Consider the following 22392-nt stretch of genomic DNA (forward strand, 5'->3'; position numbering starts at 1 on the left):
AGCTGTACTTTCCTTTGTATACATGACTGGATCGCGATACCGATGAGCTCACAATGAGGAGAGAATGAGTAAAAACTAGAGGGTTTAAAATTGAGCCAAGGCCGCCAAGTGTTTGCTCTGCAGCTCAAGGTACATCACCGAACAGGATTGGTCCAGTGCTATCACGTGCCAACCACAGAACAGACCAGTGACGACAGGTTTACCCTATCTTTCTTTCTGTATTTATAACGGAGCAAGTGTTTGTGATTATTTATGTATGTTGGTGGTATACCCGCAATGCACCCATTGGTTGGACAGCTTACCTGACGTCACCCACACTTGTCTCCTGAAATGCTTTAACTGAAGTAGCCAGAGGTACCAAAAGACCAACCCCCCCGGAGGACCCAAAACAACCCTGAGAACCCAAAATACCCTGAAGACCCATAAACACCCAAAAGACTCAAAATACCTAAAAGACCCAGAAGACCTATAAGAACCCACAGATCCAAACGACAGAGAAGACCCTGAAAGACCGAAAAGTTCCCAAAAACCTAAAAACCCTGAAATAACCAAAAGACCCCAAAATACCTAAAAGACCCCGAAGACTTAAAACACCCCAAATACATTTAAAGACACCAAAGACTTCAGAGACCCAAAACACCCTGAAGACCATAAATACCTGAAAGCCCAAAAAGACCCCAGACCTCCAAGACCCCAAAAACTCAAAAGACCCTGAAGATCTTTAAATACCCAAAAGACACCGAAGATCCAAAAATACCCTGAAGATCCAAAAGACCCCAAGAAACCAAAACACCCCGAGTTCTGAAAAGACCCTGAGGACCCCAAAGACTTAACATACTCAGAGGACTCAGAGGACCCAAATAACCCAGAGAATCCAAATGACCAGAGAACACAAAAGACGAGAGCCCAAAAGACCCAGAGAACCAAAAATACAGAGAGAACTCAAAATACCGAGAAGACCCAACGGGACTATCTGGGACCCATGGAAATTCTGCATCATGTAAAATGCGACTTCAGTTGCCAACCACCCCCCCCCCGCCCCCACCCCCACCAACTTCGACAAACATAAAGTGAGGTCTTCTGGATATTTGGGGTGTTTGGTTTTTGGGGCTTCAAGGTATTTTGGGGTCTTTGGGGTCTTTTCGGTATTTTGGGTCCTCAGGGTCATTTAGTTATTTTGGGTCTTCAGGGTCTTTTGGGTATTTGGGGTCTGTGTGGTGTTTTGGGTCTTTATGATCTTTTGGGATCTCGGGGTTGTTTTTGGTCTTTTAGGTCCTCAGGGGTGAACGGGTTTGGGTTCTCTGGGTGATTTAGGTGAAGTATTTCAGGTTAAAATTGTGAGTGTTGTCAGGTCAACTGTCCACCAATGGGTGAAAAGTGGATATACATACATAATCACATACACTTGCTCCAACATATATATATATATATATATATATATATATATATATATATATATATATATATATATATATATATATATATATATATATATATATATATATATATATATATATATATATATATATATATATATATATATATATATATATATATATATATATATTTCATGACATCAAACAGTTGATGTTGTCTCCCTGTAATTCCAACAATGTGTGTGTGTGTGTGTGTGTGTGTGTGTGTGTGTGTGTGTGTGTGTGTGTGTGTGTGTGTGTGTGTGTGTGTGTGTGTGTGTGTGTGTGTGTGTGTGTGTGTGTGTGTGTGTGTGTGTGTGTGTGTGTCTGTCTGTCTGTCTGTCTGTCTGTTTGTCTGCGACCGCCGTTTCTCGACGACCGCCGGTCCGATCTGATTAAAACTTGCCAGGAGTATTGCCGGGGTCTCGCGGATGTGCCTTTTCAAGGTTTGATATCAATAGGACGAGCGGTTCCCGAGCTACGGCCATTTATCTGTCGACCAATGACAGCATTTATCTGGCGACCAGGGTTGCGTCAGGAAGGGCATCCGGCGTAAAACATGTGCCAAATCACAATGCGGATCATACGGATGATCCGCTGTGGCGACCCCTAACGGGAGCAGCCGAAAGAAGAAGAAGAAGAAGAATAAGAAGATATATAGTCAGAAGTAGCGCCCGATTTGTCAGTTGATTGTTTGTTTGCCATTTGTATTGTTGTACAAGAAGGTAGAAATAAATGAATGACATGTTTATGTAAGTATTTATTCAAGAAAAAATTATTACGGAACTGCACCAAGCTGTTTTACTTGCAATTTTCAAAGTGCCCTCCCTCGTGATCGATGCACAATTGCAGCTGAGCAGGCACAGAGCGGCACACACGCCTGCAGAGTTCGATATCAATTTCCTCAAACTTTGCAGTGATTTGAGCCTTTAATTCCTGAATGGTGCGAGGCTTTTCACGATAAACAAGGTCTTTCATGAGTCCCCAAAGAAAGAAATCTGGAGGTGTAAGATATGGGGAGCGTGCCGGCCACTCGATCGGACCGTGGCGGCCGATCCACTTTCTGGGAAATTTTTCATCAAGCCACTGATGAACATAACGTCCATAATGAGGCGGAGCTCCATCATGCTGGAAATAAGAGTCCTGATCTTGTACCCTGGCCCAAAAGAAGGTTTGCAGCATATCCAGGTAAATTTCTGCAGTGACAGATCCCTCAAAGAAAAAGGATCCAATTATTCCAAATGGAGATATGGCTGCCCAAACTGTCACTCCAGGTAAATTTACCTCCTTCTCAACTGTCACTCTTGGGTTATTCGCAGCACAGTCGACACAATTGTGTCTGTTAGGCCGAAGTCACATTTGCTCTACGGCGAGAATATGGCGGCCGTACGCCCTCTGAATTGACAGAAACGTGAGGCGGCCGCAAAGTTTCTGCGGTGGCCTCAGGGTGGCCCTACGCCATTTGGCTATCTTTTACAGGCCGTAGGGGTCGCCTTGGAATTATAACGCAGAGTTATAACTTTTTTAATTTCTACGTTCGCCGCAGCAATTTGACAAGCCGAAAAAAAAAAACTGGTAAAAAAAATAAATTAAATTAAATTAACCCATTCGTTACTGTCCGTCTGGCCACACATTCGCCTTAGGGCCCCTCTACGGTCGCCTTGCGGGCACCTTGAGGCGACCTTGCGTCTGCCTTGAAAATTATATGGCCACCGCAGGGCCCGCTTAAGGTCACCGTGCGACATCAAATCAAAGACCGTACGGCAACACCACGTTTTTGGTCTCCACAATTTCTTAATACGCCGTGCAGCTCCCCGAAAAATAAAAACATATGTAACTGCTACATTGTGTGACCGTGGAAATACTGCGGCCGCCGTATAATTGTTAGTGGCCGAAGATTTTGGAGACCCCACAGCCGGTGTGGCAAATGTGACTTCGGCCGTCATTGTGCCATTAAGCTTAAAACATGCCTCATCTGACAACCAGATGTTGTCGAGCATTGTGTCCTCTTCGTGAAGTTTCGCGAAGAACTCTTCACAGAATTGAAGACGGTGGTCGTCATCTCCATCATGAAGGGCATGCAGTAAGCTTGGAATGTAAGGTTTCCATCATTTCTGGTGAAGGATCCGGATAACACTTGATTGGCTCACTTCCAACTCTGCAGATAAATGGCGAGTTGACTTTTGCGGACTTTGTTCCAGTCTTCTAATGGCTTCTTCAGCCTGAGCTACATTCTTTGCCGTTTTCGGACGACCGGACTTCTTTGAAGCGGCTACCGACCCTGTTGCTTCAAATTTCTCGACAAACAATCATATGTTTCTTCCCTGAAGTGGGTTAATATCGAATTCCTGAGCCAAACGGCATGCCGCCATCGTTGGTTGTTCATTACATTTGTAGTAATGTTTCACGGCCGCAATGCGTCAATTCATTGAAAGGTAATTCATGGTTCAATTTGGTGCAAATTCAGTAACTTTCCAAACTCGCAGCAATAACCTGCAAAACAAAATCAAAAATCAAAAATAAATTACGAAAATTAATAATCTGCAAGACAATTATTAACATCATGACTTCCCAGAAAGAATCTGACAGCCGAAAAAACAGAAATCGGGCACTACTTTTGACTCACCCTGTATATATATATATATATATATATATATATATATATATATATATATATATATATATATATATATATATATATATATATATATATATATATATATATAATAGTAAACCTGCTATCACTGGTCTGTTCTGTGGTTGGCACGTGATAGCAGTGGACCAATCATGTTCGGTGATGTACCTCAGGCTGCGGAGCTCATACTCAGCGGCCTTGGCTCCACGTTTTAACCCCTCTAATTTTTGTTCTTTCGCTCATGATAGCGAGCTAAAAAGTCTTGCGATCCGGAGTCATGTATATTAAGTACGATATAGCTGAGTTTCATGGACCGTTGACGTGTCGTCAAGGATACAACACTCAGCTCCATTATAGTATAGATGTTAAATTTAAAGATGGAACGGTAAATTTACAATCACTTCCCCCTTTCTTCACTACCCAATGTGCATTACAACATTGGGCCGACGTCAGCTGCGTCGTTGGGCCCACGTCAGAAAACAACGTTGGGCCGACGTAATTTTGGCCCAGGGGAACAACGTTGGGTCAACGTCAGAAGGAAACATTGGCCCGCCGTTGGGTTGATGTCGGAAGCATTGGCCCGACATTGGAAGGGAGTGTTAGTCCCACGTAATTTGGTCCCATCGGGCCAACGTTGGGCTGATGTCGTATTACCCTAAATGAAGTAGTAAATTTATCCACACAGTATCGAGCATCAAAGAACAGTTGTCAATGTTTTTATTCCAAATCAAAAACAAAACAAATCTTCAAAAATTTAAAGTAAGCAGACAAGTAAAACAAGCAACAAAATCAGGAAGAAAACAACGTATTAAAATGATACAACATGCCCTGAAACATTTTAACATTTCCATCTAATTAATTTCTTTAATGTCCTTGATCTTCTTTCAACGCCACACATTACCACTCCTAAACCACTGCAGGGCCATGGAATCTGTGGGGGAAGAAAATATGAACAAAAGTCGGACAAACATTCATGCATCCACTTTCAAGACCATGACCAAAGCACAAAACCGTACACATTTAGCACCCGCTGACCAAATATACCACGTACTTGTAAAACACGGTGATGCAGTATTCAAAAATATCCCTGTATCCAACAAAGTTGTGTTTCTTGCGTTGTATTGCAAAGAAAGTTACTTCTTCTTTGGGAGCTTTATCCCTCATGCGTGGGTCTCCACACCGACAACCAGTTGGGGTATCCGTGGAGAGATAATCCCTGCCATACTTCAATCGCCACAAGGAAATCTCCAACAAACCTGGGATCGGTCATCATGCTCCTGGATGCAGACTGAAAGGGTAGAAGACAGTACATCATATAAGTTAAGACGCAAAATGAAAAGAGAATTAACACAAGTGATTTCATACTTTCTCACATGTTCCATCTGTACAAACTATATTGTCGTGACATGTTTGCCTAATACTTCCCAATCCTCAAATGAGGATGGCTGTATCTCCTGGGACAAATGATCAGCCTCGGGCTGATCTTGTCGCACGTGAGAAGGACAATGATGAGTCGTTGCTTCTTGGTTTGCTGCAGCGTCCATCATCGTTGGAGGTGGTAATTCCAAAGCAGCTAAACAAGTAAGGAATGGAGGGTAAACAGGATGCTGGCAAAGAGTTCCAAAGTGATGCAGTATGGGGAAAGAAACCAGAGAGGATACCTCATCACCATGGTTTAAATCACACAAGCGATGCGAAACAAACACTGCCGTCATGTTGTTGATCTCACAATCAACTCGCACTCTCGGCTTTCTCGCTCTCACGATAATAAATTTGCGTGCTGGATGTCAGATGGTTTGCTCTACAGATGTGGATTTGAATAATGGCAAGTGGATTAGAACCCAGCATAACAAGCTTTATTTAAATTTACGAAAATTTCTTCAAAATAAATTTAAATACAATAAAACAAATAACATTCAAAGAACAAAATCCAATAATCATTCAAAGAAAAAAATGAACTCCGCATTCAAATCAAATCAATCTTCATCAACAGCATCACTGTCTGAAGGGACATCAGAAAGGGCTTCATCAACGATAATCGTGGCCTTGGCGCCTGTAATGGTATGAGAAACTGAATTAATAAAATATGTATATTGAATTACGCTCTCTTCCTCTCCCCCCCGTCCCCACCCATGTCCCACTCCATCTGCACGTGTCATGTGAAGTTTGGCCTCGTCACTCCGGGCACCAAAGGTGCTTAGTGATGTTCCATGCCAAAGGATACGAGTTATGAAAAGGAGAAAACTTTGAGATTGCCCTTTGCTTTCTTATCCGTTAATTTGTCTGGGTCACATCTCAGGCACCTTTTGAGCTGGGAAGCTGATATTTGGAGACAATATAGTGTCCATGTGCTTTAGCAAATTCCCGCAGACATCACACATATTAAGATTGGAATCAAGAAAATTAGGATTGGCAAAGAAACTTAAATGATCAAGTTTCTTAATTACCTTTCATGCATGCAGTGAGCTGTTCCATTGAAGCTTCCCCTGGATTTGTTCCCAACTTTGAGAGGATGCCTTAATGACAAAATGATAATAATGACCACCAGCACGTTCCATCCATCCATTGCGCCCATACTCTGTGCAGAGCGTTGGTGCTGCCTCAGCAGTTTCCTTGGTTATTGGATACAATCCTGGACAGGTCAACAGCAAGTGGGATTTGAATTCAGGATCCTAGGATCCCAAGCCCACCACCCTCACCATTAAGGCAACACCAGGCACCAGCAAGTTTCTGCACATTAATTGTGCTGGGAGTGTTGAGTAGTGTCCAGACATCTTTTGACAAACAAGGAAAGTGGGGCCCGAGAATGCCGAATAAACTTTGAACGTGGCACTGTGGTGTCCCACTGTTCACGGCCCATTCTCTCAGCTTATCCCTGATAGTTAGTTGTTCTTGATCAGACTCGGATGAGTCGTCTTCACCTTGCCATTCACAATCACTTAACGTTAACTCTTCTGAGTGACGAAAATGCCTTGGCCTTGAATTTCGTGTTCAGTAAACAAAATTCTCTGACTCTGCACTGCATCACTATCAACGAAAGGTTGTTCACAGGAGCGTTGTGACAATGGTTCTGGGACCTGCAAAAGAGATTTCATGATCTCCTTTGCCTTTTTCACGGCATGACGATGGACTGTTTTATCACAGTATATCTTTCCCCTCGCTGCCATGGTAACCAATTTCAACTGAACTATCGCAATGAATAAAACTGAATAAAATGTAAACAATAACAGACAGATGATGCAATTTGCAGCTTCTTTTCAATAGCACAAACGACTTTTCACATGTAAGACACCAAAACATCCACAATCTGAAAACAGAAGACAATACAGTGAAACTTCGTTTAACCGCCAGCGCTGGGACACGGTCGTATATGGCGGTTATGCGAGGGTGGCGGTTGAGCGGGGGGTTGCCAGAAGGGATTGAGATGTCCGATAGAAATGTCACGGTCTGTCCGTGCCACTACACAGGCATCCACGTGCGCCTAACAACAGTCTTTTGAGTTTATTTTACCTTCTATTCCATCCTGTTTGGATCAAGGGATAAGAAATGGAAAACAAAAATATATAATATGTAAACTACAAGTACGCCAGACACAGGCCTATTCACATGTACGTACTATATTTGTTTCTGCAGACATGTTAAAAAAAACAGAGCTCAAAGTCATGGGCTCATAATTATTATGCGTATCATTTGCTTACGCCATGATCAAGAACTGAAGATCGTAAATTACAATCTGTACAAGTGTTTTGATTACCACTGAACACATTAGTCAAATTACAGGACTGGTGAAATGGAAAGACCGACCAAAAATATAATAGAACTGTCCATACTGTGAAACAGGACATGACCACCACGAGCTCCGCACATAGAAGGCTATTGAGAACTTGTCAACATAGGCCGAGGCTGATGCTGATTTGAAGAAGTCTGTGATGGAAGTTTGCTTAGCGGTTGCCACAGAAACTCGGTCAATCTCAAACTGCAACTGGCGCGCCGCCTTCAAACCAGAATCAGTGGATGACGAGTGGGCCTCAAGGTACCTGAACATGAGATCGATTGTGGCTTTGGCCTCAATGGATGAAGGTGGGCGTGGCACTTCAACGTCATCGTCGGCATCATCATCGCCATCTGTGGTGTCTGTGCACGCAAGTTCAACAATTTCCTCATCGTTGAGGTCTTCCCCAGTGACTATGGATGAATCCACACTTTCGAACTCTTCAGGGATCATCAGCCTCTCGGCGGGTATGCTGCACGCCTCTGCCATTCGCTCGAAGATGTTGCCATAATCTCTGTCCGTCGACGTTGCGGGGATGACAGGGATGTCAGCTGACGCAATAGTACCTGTACTCGCTGTGCGAAGTATTTTCATGTGCTTCCAGCAGTTAAAGATTGTCGATTCTTCAATGTCATCCCAAGCCATCTTCAAGAAACGAATTTCCTCATTCAGTTGTAAATCTGGTGTGCGTCCAGCATCGTCGACATCAATTAAATGCCTAATTTGCCGTCGACGGTTGTGCGCTTTGAAAGCCTTGATGATACCTCCGTCCATCGGCTGTAAGTGGCTCGTTGTTGTCGGCGGCAGGAAATGCACTTTAACATTGGTCAAAGTGCTCTGGCCCTGGTCGTGAGATGGCGCGATGTGGCTTGACGCATTGTCAAGCAGCAACAGTACATTCCGATTTTCTCGCTTCATTCTCCGATCGAATTGAAGTATTCACTCAGAGAAGATGACGGCCATCACCCAGGCCTTTTTGTTTGCGAAGTAATCCAGATAAAAATCTTGGCGGAAGTGGAGAAAGGATCGCGGTTTCTATGCATGTCCTATGACAAGCGGCTTCAGCTTATCCGTGCAGTCAGCATTTGACGTAAGCGCCAGCGAGATGCGAGTTTTTGCCTTTTTAATGCCTTTTGTGGTCGATTCGACAGTAAAACACCGTTCAGGCAACATCCGATAGTACAACCCCGTCTCGTCCATGTTGTATACATCTCCGAGATGATACTTCGCAATCTCGGCCATCGTCTAACTGCACCCCTCACGGATTGTTCCTTCGTCGGTGCGGGCGCTTTCACCGCTGATGGCTCTGTTGCATCTGCTGAATCGACGTTTGAAGCGCTGCAGCCAACCATTGGAGGAACCAAACTCGCCGATGGACATGACCTCACCGAAGAACTTAGCCTTTGTTTGTAGTATGTCCTCGGTCACAGGGAGATTTTTCGCACGAACACCCGAAAACCACAGATACTGTACAATGCCTTCTCCATATGCTCATGACGAGCGTGGCGCAGCATCTTAGCGGATGACAAAATATCATCAGTCGCACTTATCCATTTTGTGGCATCGGCGACGATATCGCCAACTGTCCGGCGCTTAAGTTCAAGTTTCCACAGAAGAGAAAAATGATTAGCAATCTCTTGCTGGCTCGCAGACGAGTTCTCCTTTGCGTATTCGCATATCATGCGTTTCTGATCGAGTGTTAAACACAATCTCGGCCTCTTTCTTCCAGACATTCTGAACGAAATCTGTGAACTGAGCAGTCTCAATGCACGGCGTGAAGCAGACGGGACCAGCACGTGCTCCCGCTGACCATTCACCAATGATGACTAAGGATATTTTTAGATGATTGCACAATATTCGTGATGTGGCGAAGTACAACCGATCGCCGGCGGTTAGCCACAGCGGATACATGAGCGTGTTTTTCATTGTTCTAAGTACTTATGTACTGGGAAAATGTTGGCGGATGGGAGTGGCGGATCGTAATTGAAAAATGCATTATGGAAATTGGGAAACCCTGATTTCCAGGCAGAAGGCGAGGGTGGGTGGTGGTTAAAAGGGGGGCGGTTAATTGAGGTTACACTGTCGTTATATTTCAGAATTGCAAATAATTATTTACAGTTTTCCATCCATTTCAATGTATACAAAGTTTATGAAGTGAAACCAATGTAATCATAAATGGTTATTTTGTCAATAGGGACTGGAAAAGTATGGAGACAACTTAAAGTCATCTATTTATTATGCATGCACTTGGAGGAGGGGGAAAGATTAAAGTGAAAAAAAAATGTGGGATGCGAGGAGCGGGGAAGGAAGGATGTGAGCAGTGTTTGAGGGTGGGGTGTGAAAAGCAGGGAGAGAGAGGGGTTGAGGCGCAGAAAAGGAGTGGTGTGAGGAGTGGAATGAAGAGGTAGGACGGAGGTGTGGGAGTTTACAGTACGTACATAATTCAAGGTAAGATGAAGGAATACACTACATGCGGACAAGTGTGTCTAAGTCGATGGTAAAACAAAACCACACACGTTCAGGAATGTGCCAGGGTAGGGTGAAGCAGGATGTCCAAGATGAGACAATCTCTGGTACAAACAGCCGATCTGTGAGATGCACAGGAGAAGTCAGAGGTCAAACCACAAATCAAGGAGGGGGGGGGGAGCAGTTTCTTTTAGTGTCTGGGATATTCATATAACCTTATTGTATGTTAATAACTATATATATTTGATACAGGCAAGTCAATATGAGTAAAGCTCCAATTCGATGTAATTGTGTCCATCAATGTACATCTTTTTCAGGCTCTTTCTCTCTCGTTCTCCTGGTCTTCTTTCCATCATCTACATTCTACAGTACATGCAAGAGAAGAACACACACACACACACACACACACACACACACACACACACACACACACACACACACACACACACACACACACACACACACACACACACACAGTGTGTCGTCGACTTACGACCCATGCGACTTACGACTGATCGACTTTACGACCATGACCACTTTACGACCACGACCACTTTACGACTTTACGACCACGACCACTTTACGACCAGACTGCTCCGCGTCTCCGCCCACTCAGACTGCTCAGTTTCCGCCCCAGCGCCCGCCATTGTTGGCGTGTTCGCGTGGTCTCGGTAAAAATGTTACTTCAAACCCCCAAGATGTCCACCAAGAGGAAATTATCTTCAACTCCTCAACCTGCCAAGAAGGAAAGAAAGACCATTGATCTCGCCACGAAAATGCAGGTGATCAAACAGTACGAAGTCGGAAGGAAAGTGAATACGATCGCACGTGATCTTAAATTATCTCACTCTGCTGTGTCGACGATTTTGAAAGATAAAGAAAGGATTCGTGAAGCTGTGAAAGGTTCTGCACCCTTGTGATCGACGGTTATAACGACGCAACGGACCGGGCCCATCCACGAAATGGAGAAATTGCTGCATGTCTGGATGGAAGATCAGATCCAAAAACGGAAACCTTTTTCCTGTGGAGACGAAGGCGAGAAATCTATTTCATTAATGAGCCAAATGAGACGGACGGAATTATTTCGGGAACAGCGCCGGCTCCGCAGAAGCTGCGTGCGAGATCCGTTCCGTGTTTTGCAAACGGCCCAAGCGCGGACGATTGCATGATGGAAAGCCGGCGTTGAAACGATCGCTCCGCGGGACGCTGCGTGCGAGATCCGTTCCGTGTTTTGCAAACGGCCCAAGCGCGGACGATTGCATGATGGGAAGCCGGCGTTGAAACGATCGCTCCGCGGGACGCTGCGTGCGAGATCCGTTCCGGGTTTTGCAAACGGCCCAAGCGCGGACGATTGCATGATGGGAAGCCGGCGTTGAAACGATCCGTTTTTTGTATTTTTTATGTTTTATATTTTATTCATCGAGAATGTTTTTGTTACTTCTGTAAAATGTTTTCTATTTTTTTTGTATTTTTGTATGTTTTTGCAAATATTAAACCAATTGTACTGCAATATGCAGTGTTTGACTGAAACCTGACGGACGTAAAAACGTTATTCAGTCACAATAAAAATGTTTTTTCTTACCATGGTTATAACAATAATGAACAAAGAAAATGTTAATAAAATGACTTTCTGATGATTATTATATCATTATACAGTATAATATACATACGGTAATTTTTGCATAGGCCGATACACTATAAATAAAATTAAAATTTTTATGGTGGGGATTGACCGGAAGGGAATCCAACCCCATTTCCTTCGCAGTCATTTTACATGCAAGGCCGAAAGGCGGGGAAGTGAGGTTCTCGTCAATCTTTAGCGATTCCCAGCAGTTTACAAATAAGGCTTCACCAGAATGGTTATCCCCAGATGAGGTGGTTCGAGCCCAATATTTCATTTTCAAAAATTCCCAACAGAGAGACAAGGGCATCTCGCCCGCTTCCACCAGAAGGGCAGAAACAGGAGAGCTGGTAAAAAGGATCTAAACACACACGGATGACTTTAGACTGGACAATCTCCAGTTTTTTTCGATTGCTCATGGACATATCCCCAAGGACCAAGCCACCATAACCCAGATGAGAATGAATAATAGCGTTATACAACAGGAGAAGACGATCACGATGTGTTCCCCACTCAGTACCAGAAAGACAACGTAATAAATTGATGCCTTTAACACATTTACCAGTCAACATCTTTACACGGAGAGTCTAAGTTAATCCCTTATTAAAGATGACTCCGAAGAATGACACTTCAAAAGATAGTTTGAGGGTAGTACCATTAACTACCATCACTACGTCCTCAATCCTTTTCTTGCGGCAAAATATGATGAACTTGAACTTGTTGCCTGACAGCTTAAATCCCCAGTCTATGGCCCATTGCTCCACAAGACGGACATCATTCTGGAGCTTTTTTACCCGAAATGGATAAACTGTTACAACGGATCCACATGGCAATGCCATCAGCGAACAAAAATATCTTGCTGTGGAGCTTGGAATGTGAAACTACATCATTAATCATAATATTAAAGAGAGTTGGGCTTCGGCTGCTACCCTGGGGGATGCCCTTATCTGAATGAAAAATGGAGGAGAGGTTCTGATCGACCCTCAACTGAAAGGATCCATTAGAGAAAAAGTCCCAAATCCACTCAAACATTCTTCCGTTAATCTCGAGGTTGATTATCTTATTTACGAGGCCATCTTTACAAACTGAATCATATGCCTTTTGGATATCAAGGAACATTCCCAGAAGACTCCTGATTATTTAGGGATTTCCTAGCAACATTTGCCAGTGCTGTAATGTGGTCCATAACAAATCGTCCCTTTCTGAACCCGCTCTGGAATTTATACAGGAGGTTGTTCTTTTCCAGGAAGAAAACCAAGCAATTGCTCACAATCTTCTCCATTAATTTGCAGACAACTGAAATAAGAGAAATCGGACGATATGAAGTTGGGACTTTACTATCTTTCCCATTTTTAAGGATAGGGATTACAATTGAGTGTTTCTGATCAAAGGGAAGTTTCCCTAAAGCCCAAACCTTATTGAAGAGTCTAAGGATCACACCGAACACCATATCATCCAAGTGCTTGAACATGAGAAACGAGAACCGATATCGGCCTGGAGTGCTATTCCTTGCCTTCTGGATTGCCTGTTTAAGCTACCGAAGAGTGAAGTCGAGATAAAGTGAAGAATTTAGAGGCTGAACTGTGTTGGTGGTCTCCAGGAATTGATTTGCTTATTGGGGAGTATGAGCTTCCAACTCGTCATACTTTATGATGCCAACTCCACTTCCATGCCTGGTGTTGGCTTCATGGTTCGGGTGGTGGGCTTTGGATCCTATGGTTCGAAGTTCAAATCTTGCTTGGCTGTTGAATTAATACCAGGTGGGGTTAACTTGGCCTGTCATCCTTCTGAGGTCTGCAAAATGAGTACCAGTAGGCTGGTATACTGTGTTGGAGTGGTGACCCTTCCAGGATTGTGTCCAATAGCCAAGGAGATTGCTTAAGCAGCACCAATGCTCTGCACATTGTATGGTCCCAATCTCCTCTCCTCCACTTCCAGAAAAGAATTGGCCCAGGGCCTCTGCCTTGTCTAGATGTGAACAAAAGGTTTTGTTTTGGAAAATAACCGTCGGAATAGACTTCCATCCAGATTTAATACCCTGTATACTTTTTACTTTTCCTTGTGGTTGTAAGTGGGGTGTCCGAATTAACCGAAGAACAGAATAATTTCCAAGAGGCAGCCTTTGCTTGTTTAATAGTCCTTTGAGCATACACCCATTTCCTTTTATATTCCATGACATCCTCCAACCTAAGGATTCTTCTTAATCTTTTAACAGCTGCCCTTCTTTCCTGGATTGCTTCTTTGCAACCCTCATCCCACCAAGGGACTTTGATTTTCTAAACCCACTAGGCTTCTGTAAGTTGGAATTGTATCCCCAGCTATGTTATTCATAATTAGGACAATATTCCTCGTGAGGCTATCAATATCGCGATCGATAATCCCTTCCTTCACTTCATTGGAACATCGACATGGGAAAAGACCCCAGACTGCCTTGAAAAAGTTCAAAGAAGCCATTCCTTGTGTGTCCTCAGGATCTCTTTCTAATTTAAAATTTGTGATCACTGGAAAGAGATCACTTCCTAGATTGTCATCACGGGCCTTCCAATCACATCTCGCTGCTTCAATTGATGAAATGAGAGTGAGATATAAAGGGGACATCTTCCCTGGAGACAGATTAATACATGTCCCCATTCCATCATTGAGGCCGAGGTCACATTTGTCACGGCGGCCGTGGGTCTCCAAAATCTATGGCCACGAGCAATTATACGGTGGCCGCAGTATTTCCACGGTCACACAATGAAGCAGTCACATATGTTTTTATTTTTCAGGGAGCCGCACGGCGTATTTAGGCCTAAGTCACATTGGTCACGGCGGCCGTGGGGTCTCCAAAATCTACGGCCACTAGCAATTATACGGCGGCCGCAGTATTTCCACGGTCACACAATGTAGCAGTCACATATGTTTTTATTTTTCGGGGAGCTGCACGGCGTATTTATAAATTGTGGAGACCGAAAACGTGGGGTTGCCGTACGGTCTTTGATTTGATGTCGCACGGTGTCCTTAGGGCATTCCTGCGGCGGCCATAGAATTTTCAAGGCAGATGCAAGGTGCCGACAAGGCGACCGCAGGGGGACCGCAGGGGGGCCCGAAGGCGAACGTGCGGCCAGACGGACGGTAACGAATGGGTTAATTTTTTTTTTTACCAGTTTTTTTTTCGGCTTGTTGAATTGCTACGGCGAACGAAGAAATGAAAAAAGTTATAACTCCGCGTTATAATTCCACGGCGACCTCATGGCCTGTAAAATATAGCCATACGGCATAGGGCCACCCTGATTCCACCTCGAAACTCTGCGGCCGCTTCAATTCAGAAACGTTTCTGTCAATTCAGAGGGCGTACGGCCGCCGTATCCTCGCCGTAGAGCAAATGTGACTTAGGCCTTAATACCACCATATCAAATTCATCAATCAAACCCTCAATACATTCACCATTTCTATCCGTGATTTTAGAGCCCCAAATAATGTGATGATTTGAAATCCCCACATACAAGGAACACTCCATCCCCCCTTCTAAAAGCCCCCCTGGAGCCTCTTGTTCCCCAATGGTTGGCAGGGATTGTAGAAATTTAGCATTGAAACCATTCCCCTTGAGCCATGGACCTTTTTGGCCAATCACATGCTTTGTAATATACACGCATCTACTATATATACTGTCGGACCCCGACATTCGCGGGGGATTTTCGGATTAGATTCCATAGGCAGACATTGTTGAAAAATGCCGCGAATGCCGGGTCCATGAATGTGAAGGTGTTGTTTTTAAAATTATTTATTTACTTATTTATTTATTTTTGTATGGTGTAGGCTCATGGAAGAGCGATAACACAACAAATCAAGACACGACATAACAAAGGGAACAGCAGGAGAAAGGGGGAAAAGCAACAGCAGAACGGAGGGATAAAGTCGATGGAGACGGACAAACAAGGGATGCAGGTAACGAGTTGGGGTAAGGGAGAACACAAACATGTGGACAATATGGATGTATAACCAAAATTGTGTTTGACCAGTTTGTGATTTTGTCAAGGTCTGAGGAGAGGGGAGAGTCTGATGCCTGTCTGTCAGAAGGATGAGAGAAGGCATGGCAGAGTGTGGAGTCATCAGTAAAGAGATAAAGAGGATTTTCCAAAAAGTGTGATCATTAATGAAGATTAGGAATAACATGGAGCCTGGACCACTGCCTTGGAGGTACTCCAGTCTTGACAGGGACAGGAGAGGAAAGGGTTCCATTGAGACCCATACATTGTCTACGAGAGGAGAGGAAGTCAATAATCCAAAGGTGGAGTTGGCCTTGGATTCCATAGGCAGACAGTTTGCAGGGCAGGGCAGGATGCCAGACTGTGTCAAAAGCTTGAGATATTTCCAGAGAGATGGCCCTGATCTCATATCTGATATTGAGGGCCTCCACCATTGTTGGAAGAGTGGAAGCAGCATGTCCAAGGTCGCGTGACCAGGTCTGAATCTGAATTGATGATCCAAGACGAGGTTGTTGGAGAAAAGGAATGATATTTATATTTTATGTCAACTGGATGACATGACCTTGCTGATAATTGGAGGTAAGCTAATTGGGCTGTCATTGAGGGGATCCGTTTTTGCGCCTTTTTATGCCTCCGCTGACAAAGTCACGAGATGCATAATGTTTTCGGATTGTCTGTCCGTCCGTATGTACGAACGTACATCCGTAAGTCCATTAATCCATTTGAACTTTGTGTTTTTTCTGCAACCGCTTATCCAATTGACACTAAATTTTCACTGTGAGTGACAACTTATGTGGAATGCTTTAACGATAATTATGACATCATACGTCATGTAGTGTGGCAGCCATGTTCAAAATTGGCAAAAATTTGGACTTCTGCATCTCCAAAATCGAAACTTGGCAAATGTGAAGTACTCTGCAGGGGAAATAAGTGTGATTTCCTTGATGATGGTATAGGTTGCTTTGTTATGATGTCATAGTTGAATACGTCAAATACTTTATCCAATCAGTACGAACATTTTTGAGGACCTTCTCGGGCTAAGTTGTTTGGGGAAAATATTGATGACGTCTTCAGTCACATGGTTAGGCAGCCATATATTTTTTTTTACATAACCTTCAAAAATCTTCTCTGAAACGGCTGAACAGATAAGAGCAAAACTTTACAGGTTTGATCTTTGTTGCATGACTGGCTTTGTTGAATGATCTAAGGTTGCTTTTGGTTGGATTTTCCTTCCAGGAGGAGAATGCAAGTTGTTTAAGAGCAGCAGCCTCACCACAGGATCCAGAGAACCAAGAGCAGAAGGATGGGTAAGCAAATTCAGGACAAGATAGGATGAATATGTGCATAAGAGAGAGTAGTTTTCTGTGTAAGAATTCCAGGCTGAATTAATATATCGGCAGTTGTGGATATAGGAGACCAGTTCTGAAGTGTTTAAAAAAAAAGTGAATACGTGAAGTGTGAATGTAGAACAGGTCACAATTTATGACCCACAAATATGTGTAGTCTGCGAATAGTGGGACCGTGAATGTCGGGGTCTGACAGTATATAAAGTTGTATTTTCTGCCTTTCTGTCAATCAAAACAATTGGCCCCACAGGTGGTAACCCCATCACATGACATAGTGTTGGAATCCTCTTGGCAAATGGAGATGGAAGAAACATTTTCGATTAGATTCCATATTGGATTCGATTTGATTCGATTGAGGGTGGGGTGGGGGAAGACCCCAATTCTCTCAATGTAAATGTATATCTTAGAGCACCACCCATTGGAAGGCAGTGTTTCAAATCATCTTCTTATTTCTGAACTCTAAATTCCTTCTGCACAACGTGCGGGTACCTCTGTTGGCAACACGTAAAACGTAAACTTGTGCTGGTGATCATCGTGGTGTACATGTTGTCTGACTCCAGCCTTTCTGCTGACGATTCAGAAGGAAATTGTTCAGGTTTTTGTTGTATGCATATTGTTACCACTCACAGTAAAGTGATTCCTTTCGGTGATAAATGTTTTAACAAATTTAGAGAGTATACCAACCTGTGGAAAGACGTCAAGGTAGGTGTGAAATAGAAAGCAAGATCACCGCTAATGCGGTCAACTTGGTGTTCAACAAAGAGAAGAATGCAGCTCGTGAGCTCGGTGAACATCTGCTGACGGAGTTGGAAGGTAAATATGAGGTAAACCTACTCACTTTCAAGTCGATGAATGAAACTGTGAACTTTGCACTCTCGTTGAGAACACACATAAATTAATTGCCATATTGGGGGTTCAACTACGTAAATTTTTTTTTCATTTTTATGTTGAATGTTTCAGTCACAAATTAAATAGTCCTCATCGAGGGCAAGCCTTAAATAAAAGAACAACATTGATAGAAAAGTGAGGAAAGAGGTTTTGAGGAAGTAAAAAATCAGCTTTTGGAAAAGGGGGTCACAAGTGTTTGGGAAGATGAAAGAAGATAAAGAGTTCCAGAGTTTGGCAGTGGAGGGGAAGAAATACACATCGTAACGGCCACACTTGAGTTGCCAATGGCCACACAATAATCATGTGATGTAGTGGCTTGTTGAGTATTCCTTGGTCTCGCTAATGGTGGAGGTACACAAGCAGCAAGTTCTTGCGAGCAGAACCTGAAGTAATATCTGCAGAAAAGAGAAAGAGAGCCAACTATGTGGTGTAATTTGAGCGGGTCAAGTTTTGAAGTCACATTGGTGTAGTTGACAAGTCGAATAACTTTGGGTTCAATTCTGTCCAGTAAGAAAGGGGAGCTGGAACCTCCCCAGATGTGAGAGCAGGACTCCATACAAGGACAAATCAATCCTTCAAATAGTTGGAGCAACTGTTCAGAGGAGGAAAATCTTCGACATCTGAACTGGACTCCTAATTTCTTCGAGGCAGACTTAGCTATTTGAGTAATCTGTGGATTCCTGGATAAATTTGATGTTCGAGTGATACCTAGTAGGTTTATTGTAATGCATGGTGTAATTGTGGAGTTTTCAAAGGAGATTGGAGAGTTGAGAAGAGTTTTAGAGAGAGATGAGAAGATTGCTTAACTTAACTTGATTGCATTTTCCCAACTGGGAGATCTTGTCCAAACCCGAATGTAAAGAGGTGGCTGCGATGCAACGAGATGTAGATCGAGTGAGGGAAGATTGGGAAGATGGGAAAAACATGGAGGAATGTCATGTTGAGTCATCAGAGTTCAAGTGCATTTGGTTATTTGTGGAAGAAAGAATGTCATTGATAAAAAGAAGGAAGAGTGTTGGAGACAGAACAGAACCCTGAGGTACACCGCTGTGGATCGGGAAGGGGGTTGATGTTGAACCATCAACAATTACGGAGATATAGCGGTCAGAGAGAAAGTTTGATATGAGAGTGCATGGTGAAGGAGCAAAGCCAAATGAGGGAAGCTTTGGCTATCAGACCCCGATGCCAAACTCTGTCAAAGGCTTTTGAGATATCAAGGCCTACAGGAAAGGATTCCCCAAAGTCAAAGAAGAGGCCCAGACATTGTTAATGTAAGAAAGGATATCACCTGTAGATCTTGCCTTGCGAAAGTCGTATTGGTGGTCAGACAAAAGATTGTGAGATTCAAGATGCTTGAGAAAATGGCAATTGAGAAGACATTCAAAGACTTTGGAAACAGTAGAAGTCAGAGCAATAGGACCGTAGTTAGAAGGGTTTGAATGATCACCCTTCTTTAAAATAGGCTGCACGAAGGCATGTTTCCAAGTAAGAGGAAAAGTTTGGGTTTTTAAATTAAAACGAAACAAACGAGCAAGCACGGGTGCAAGTTCTTCAAGGCATGGGGAGGAATGCCATCTTGCCCAGAGGCCTTGCTTAAGTCCAGAGAGAGGAGTATTTTTTTTGACTGCATGAAAAGAGATTATAGGGAGGGACATAGGATTGGTGAGGGGAGCATCAGAGGGAGGTGGAATGTTAGAGTCGTCCAGTGTGGAGTTAGAGGAGAAAAGGGAACCAAAAAGAGTTCCTTTATCGGTTGGAGAGACGGTGATGGTTTCATCGGAGCTGAAAACGAAGGAAAGGTAGAGCAACAGATGTTGTTGGAGATACTTTTAGCTCAGGAATAGAAATATCTCTTAGTGGAAGAAGAAGAGAGGTTGTCACATTTCTTTTGAATAAAGGAATGGTTCGCTTCACGAATAACATGTTGGAATAATTTCTGGCAAATATGAAAGCTGAATGCAAGTCGGAGGAAGAAGAGTTTTTCCATGTTGGATATGCGGCATCCCTTGCATGAATGACCACAGAGCAGGAATTATTGAAGCAAGAATTGGTCAGAGGGATAAACTTGAAAGAGAAGGGGATATATGCCTCCATTCCTGCAACAATAACCTCAGCGAAACGTTCAGCAGAGAGAAAGGCATTGCCCGAGGATATGTAGTTGTCTTTCCAGGAAAAGTCAGAGAAGATGTTTCGTGAACCATTCCAGTCAGCATTATTGAAATGCCAATACTGGAGTTTCGTCAGAGCAGTCGGATGAGAAGAAGTGGTGCGAAGTAAAGTGATGTTCCCAAGATTGTGGTCAGAAGAAGCAATTGGAGGTGAAATTGTGTTGTTGGAATGCAACGGATTGGAAGTGAAGAATAAATCCAAAGTATTGGAAGTATGGTCATGAAGATCTGGGATATGGGAAGGATGGGTGATAATTTGTTCCAAATCATTAAGAATGGAAAATGTAAGAGCTTCAACTCCCCCAACATTCTATATGGGAAGATTTCAGTCACTCCCTGTGGTGTATGTTAAAGTCTCCGAGATAGAGAAATTCTGCTTGAGGGTGTTCGGATGTCATGGCCTCATGGCAAGAGTTAAAATAATCAAAGAATGCTATCACGTTTTCAGAATTGGGAGAGCGGTAAATGAAACAGAGAAAGAAAGTGATGATCGGGAGACAAACGTTAAGCCAGATGATATCATAGTTTGGAGATTTGAGGTCCACAAGGCATACAGCAGGCATGTTGATGTTGGAGGAGACACAGACTGCTCCTTTGAAATGGAATCGTGAGTGAAGGTTGTAGTACAAATTGGGGGTTCAACTACATAAATTAATTGCCAGATTTGGGGTTCAACTCATGACATTTTGGGGGAAATGTTTGTCATGTGTTTGTCATGTGTTTGTCATGTGTTTGTCATGTATAAATATATAAGCACGAAAAGATAAGTGGTGGAATCGGTTGAATTTCGCTACATTCACAGTCATGGTACAAAGACAAGTGAAAATCAAGATGTGATGACTGTCGGCATATTTACATCGTGCAAAGCACTTGACAGTCTGTCAGGACACGTGCCCCTGTCACGCTGGTTGTCGATTTCTATCATCAAATATACTCGGACCCGTTTATTTCTCCTTTGCTTTATCGTGTTGACAGTGATCACAAGTGAGCTCCACATATTTTAAGGCCATTGTACCAAGGTAAACAATCTAACTTAGGCAAATTAGGGATGGTTGTATGCAGAGGTCATATTACTGCCAGAACTGATCGGTCACCTCCATAATTCCTTGATCATTTGACGCCAATGTTACAGAATATATGTGTATCAATGCAGGAATAGATCGGGGTAGTTTTCAATGAGAACTCGAGCAGGCAAATTAACAATGGACATGTGATGTTGTTACACTAAAATGATCTCGTGGGTCCATCACGTCATGATGTTAGCAACGGGGACAAAGTATATTTTATGAGTGAACTCTGACACTGGGTAAGCAACGAGGAGTAACATGAACAGACCGTCATGCTTTAAATTTACATGAGGTATCTTAGCTGTGTTGATCACATGAGGTTGTTGCCCTCAATGAGAAGTAATGGGAATTCAGCCACATTTTGAATCTGTTGACCTTATAATGTTCAAGGTCGGAAAAATACTTCACTCATTTCCTTTTTCTATGAAATGAAGATGGAACTCATTGCGGACGTGTCCATCACTTTGACGGGCGGGAGGGGGCTCGTCAATCTATTCCTTTCATGGGCTTGGTTATATTTTCATGATCCATTGCCTTCAATGGTACTTTCCGATTGTTCGGGCTCTGGATTCCACACGTCGCAGCAACCATTCTTGACCTTATAATGTTCAAGGGAGGTAAAAATACTTCATTCATTTCCTTTGTTGGTGAAATGGAGATGGAGAGGTCACTGTCGATGTGTCCATCACTTTGTCGGGTGGGTCAGGGGCTCGTCAATCTCTTCCTTTCATGGGCTTGGTTATATTTTCATGATCCATTGCCTTCAAGGGTACTTTCCGATTGCTCGGACTCTGGATTCCACACGTGGAAGCAACCATTCTTGACCTTGTAATGTTCAATGTTGGTAAAGAAAAATACTTCACTCATTTCCTTTGTTGGTTAAGTGGAGATGGAACTGACTCTGGACGTGTCCATCACTTTGATGGGCGGGGAGGGGGCTCGTCAATCTTTTCCTTTCATGGGCTTGGTTATATTTTCATGATCCTTTGCCTTCAAGGGTACTTTCCGATTGCTCGGACTCTGGATTCCACACGTGGCAGCAACCA

At 43.3% G+C, this 22392-nt stretch overlaps 1 protein-coding gene across 19 annotated transcripts; it reads right to left on the reverse strand.

Moving 5' to 3' along the window:
- Nucleotides 1-4750: 4750 nt before the first annotated feature.
- On the reverse strand, nucleotides 4751-14547 carry LOC147007265 (uncharacterized). 19 transcript variants are annotated; one of them, XR_015054307.1, is made up of 6 exons: nucleotides 11137-14547; nucleotides 10798-11023; nucleotides 6498-10410; nucleotides 5712-5851; nucleotides 5102-5623; nucleotides 4751-4981 (listed from the first exon to the last, which is right to left on the reverse strand). XR_015054307.1 is itself a non-coding variant. In XM_085867466.1 (3 exons), the coding sequence occupies exon 3, from the start codon at nucleotides 8738-8740 to the stop codon at nucleotides 7820-7822; it is 921 nt and encodes a 306-aa protein (XP_085723592.1). In that variant the 5' UTR covers nucleotides 8741-10410; nucleotides 10798-11023; nucleotides 11137-14547; the 3' UTR covers nucleotides 6185-7819. The 19 variants fall into 19 exon arrangements, 1 of the variants encoding a protein (XP_085723592.1); XR_015054310.1 differs by having other exon boundaries at nucleotides 5102-5338; nucleotides 5472-5851; XR_015054313.1 differs by lacking the exon at nucleotides 5712-5851 and having other exon boundaries at nucleotides 5102-5338; nucleotides 5472-5623; nucleotides 10339-10410; nucleotides 11137-14536.
- Nucleotides 14548-22392: the final 7845 nt, after the last annotated feature.

The sequence above is a fragment of the Eptatretus burgeri genome, unplaced genomic scaffold (assembly GCF_056783735.1).
Source record: "Eptatretus burgeri isolate ZD-2024b unplaced genomic scaffold, Ebu_testis_v1 Ebu_testis_scaffold_359, whole genome shotgun sequence".
NCBI lineage: Eukaryota > Metazoa > Chordata > Myxini > Myxiniformes > Myxinidae > Eptatretus > Eptatretus burgeri.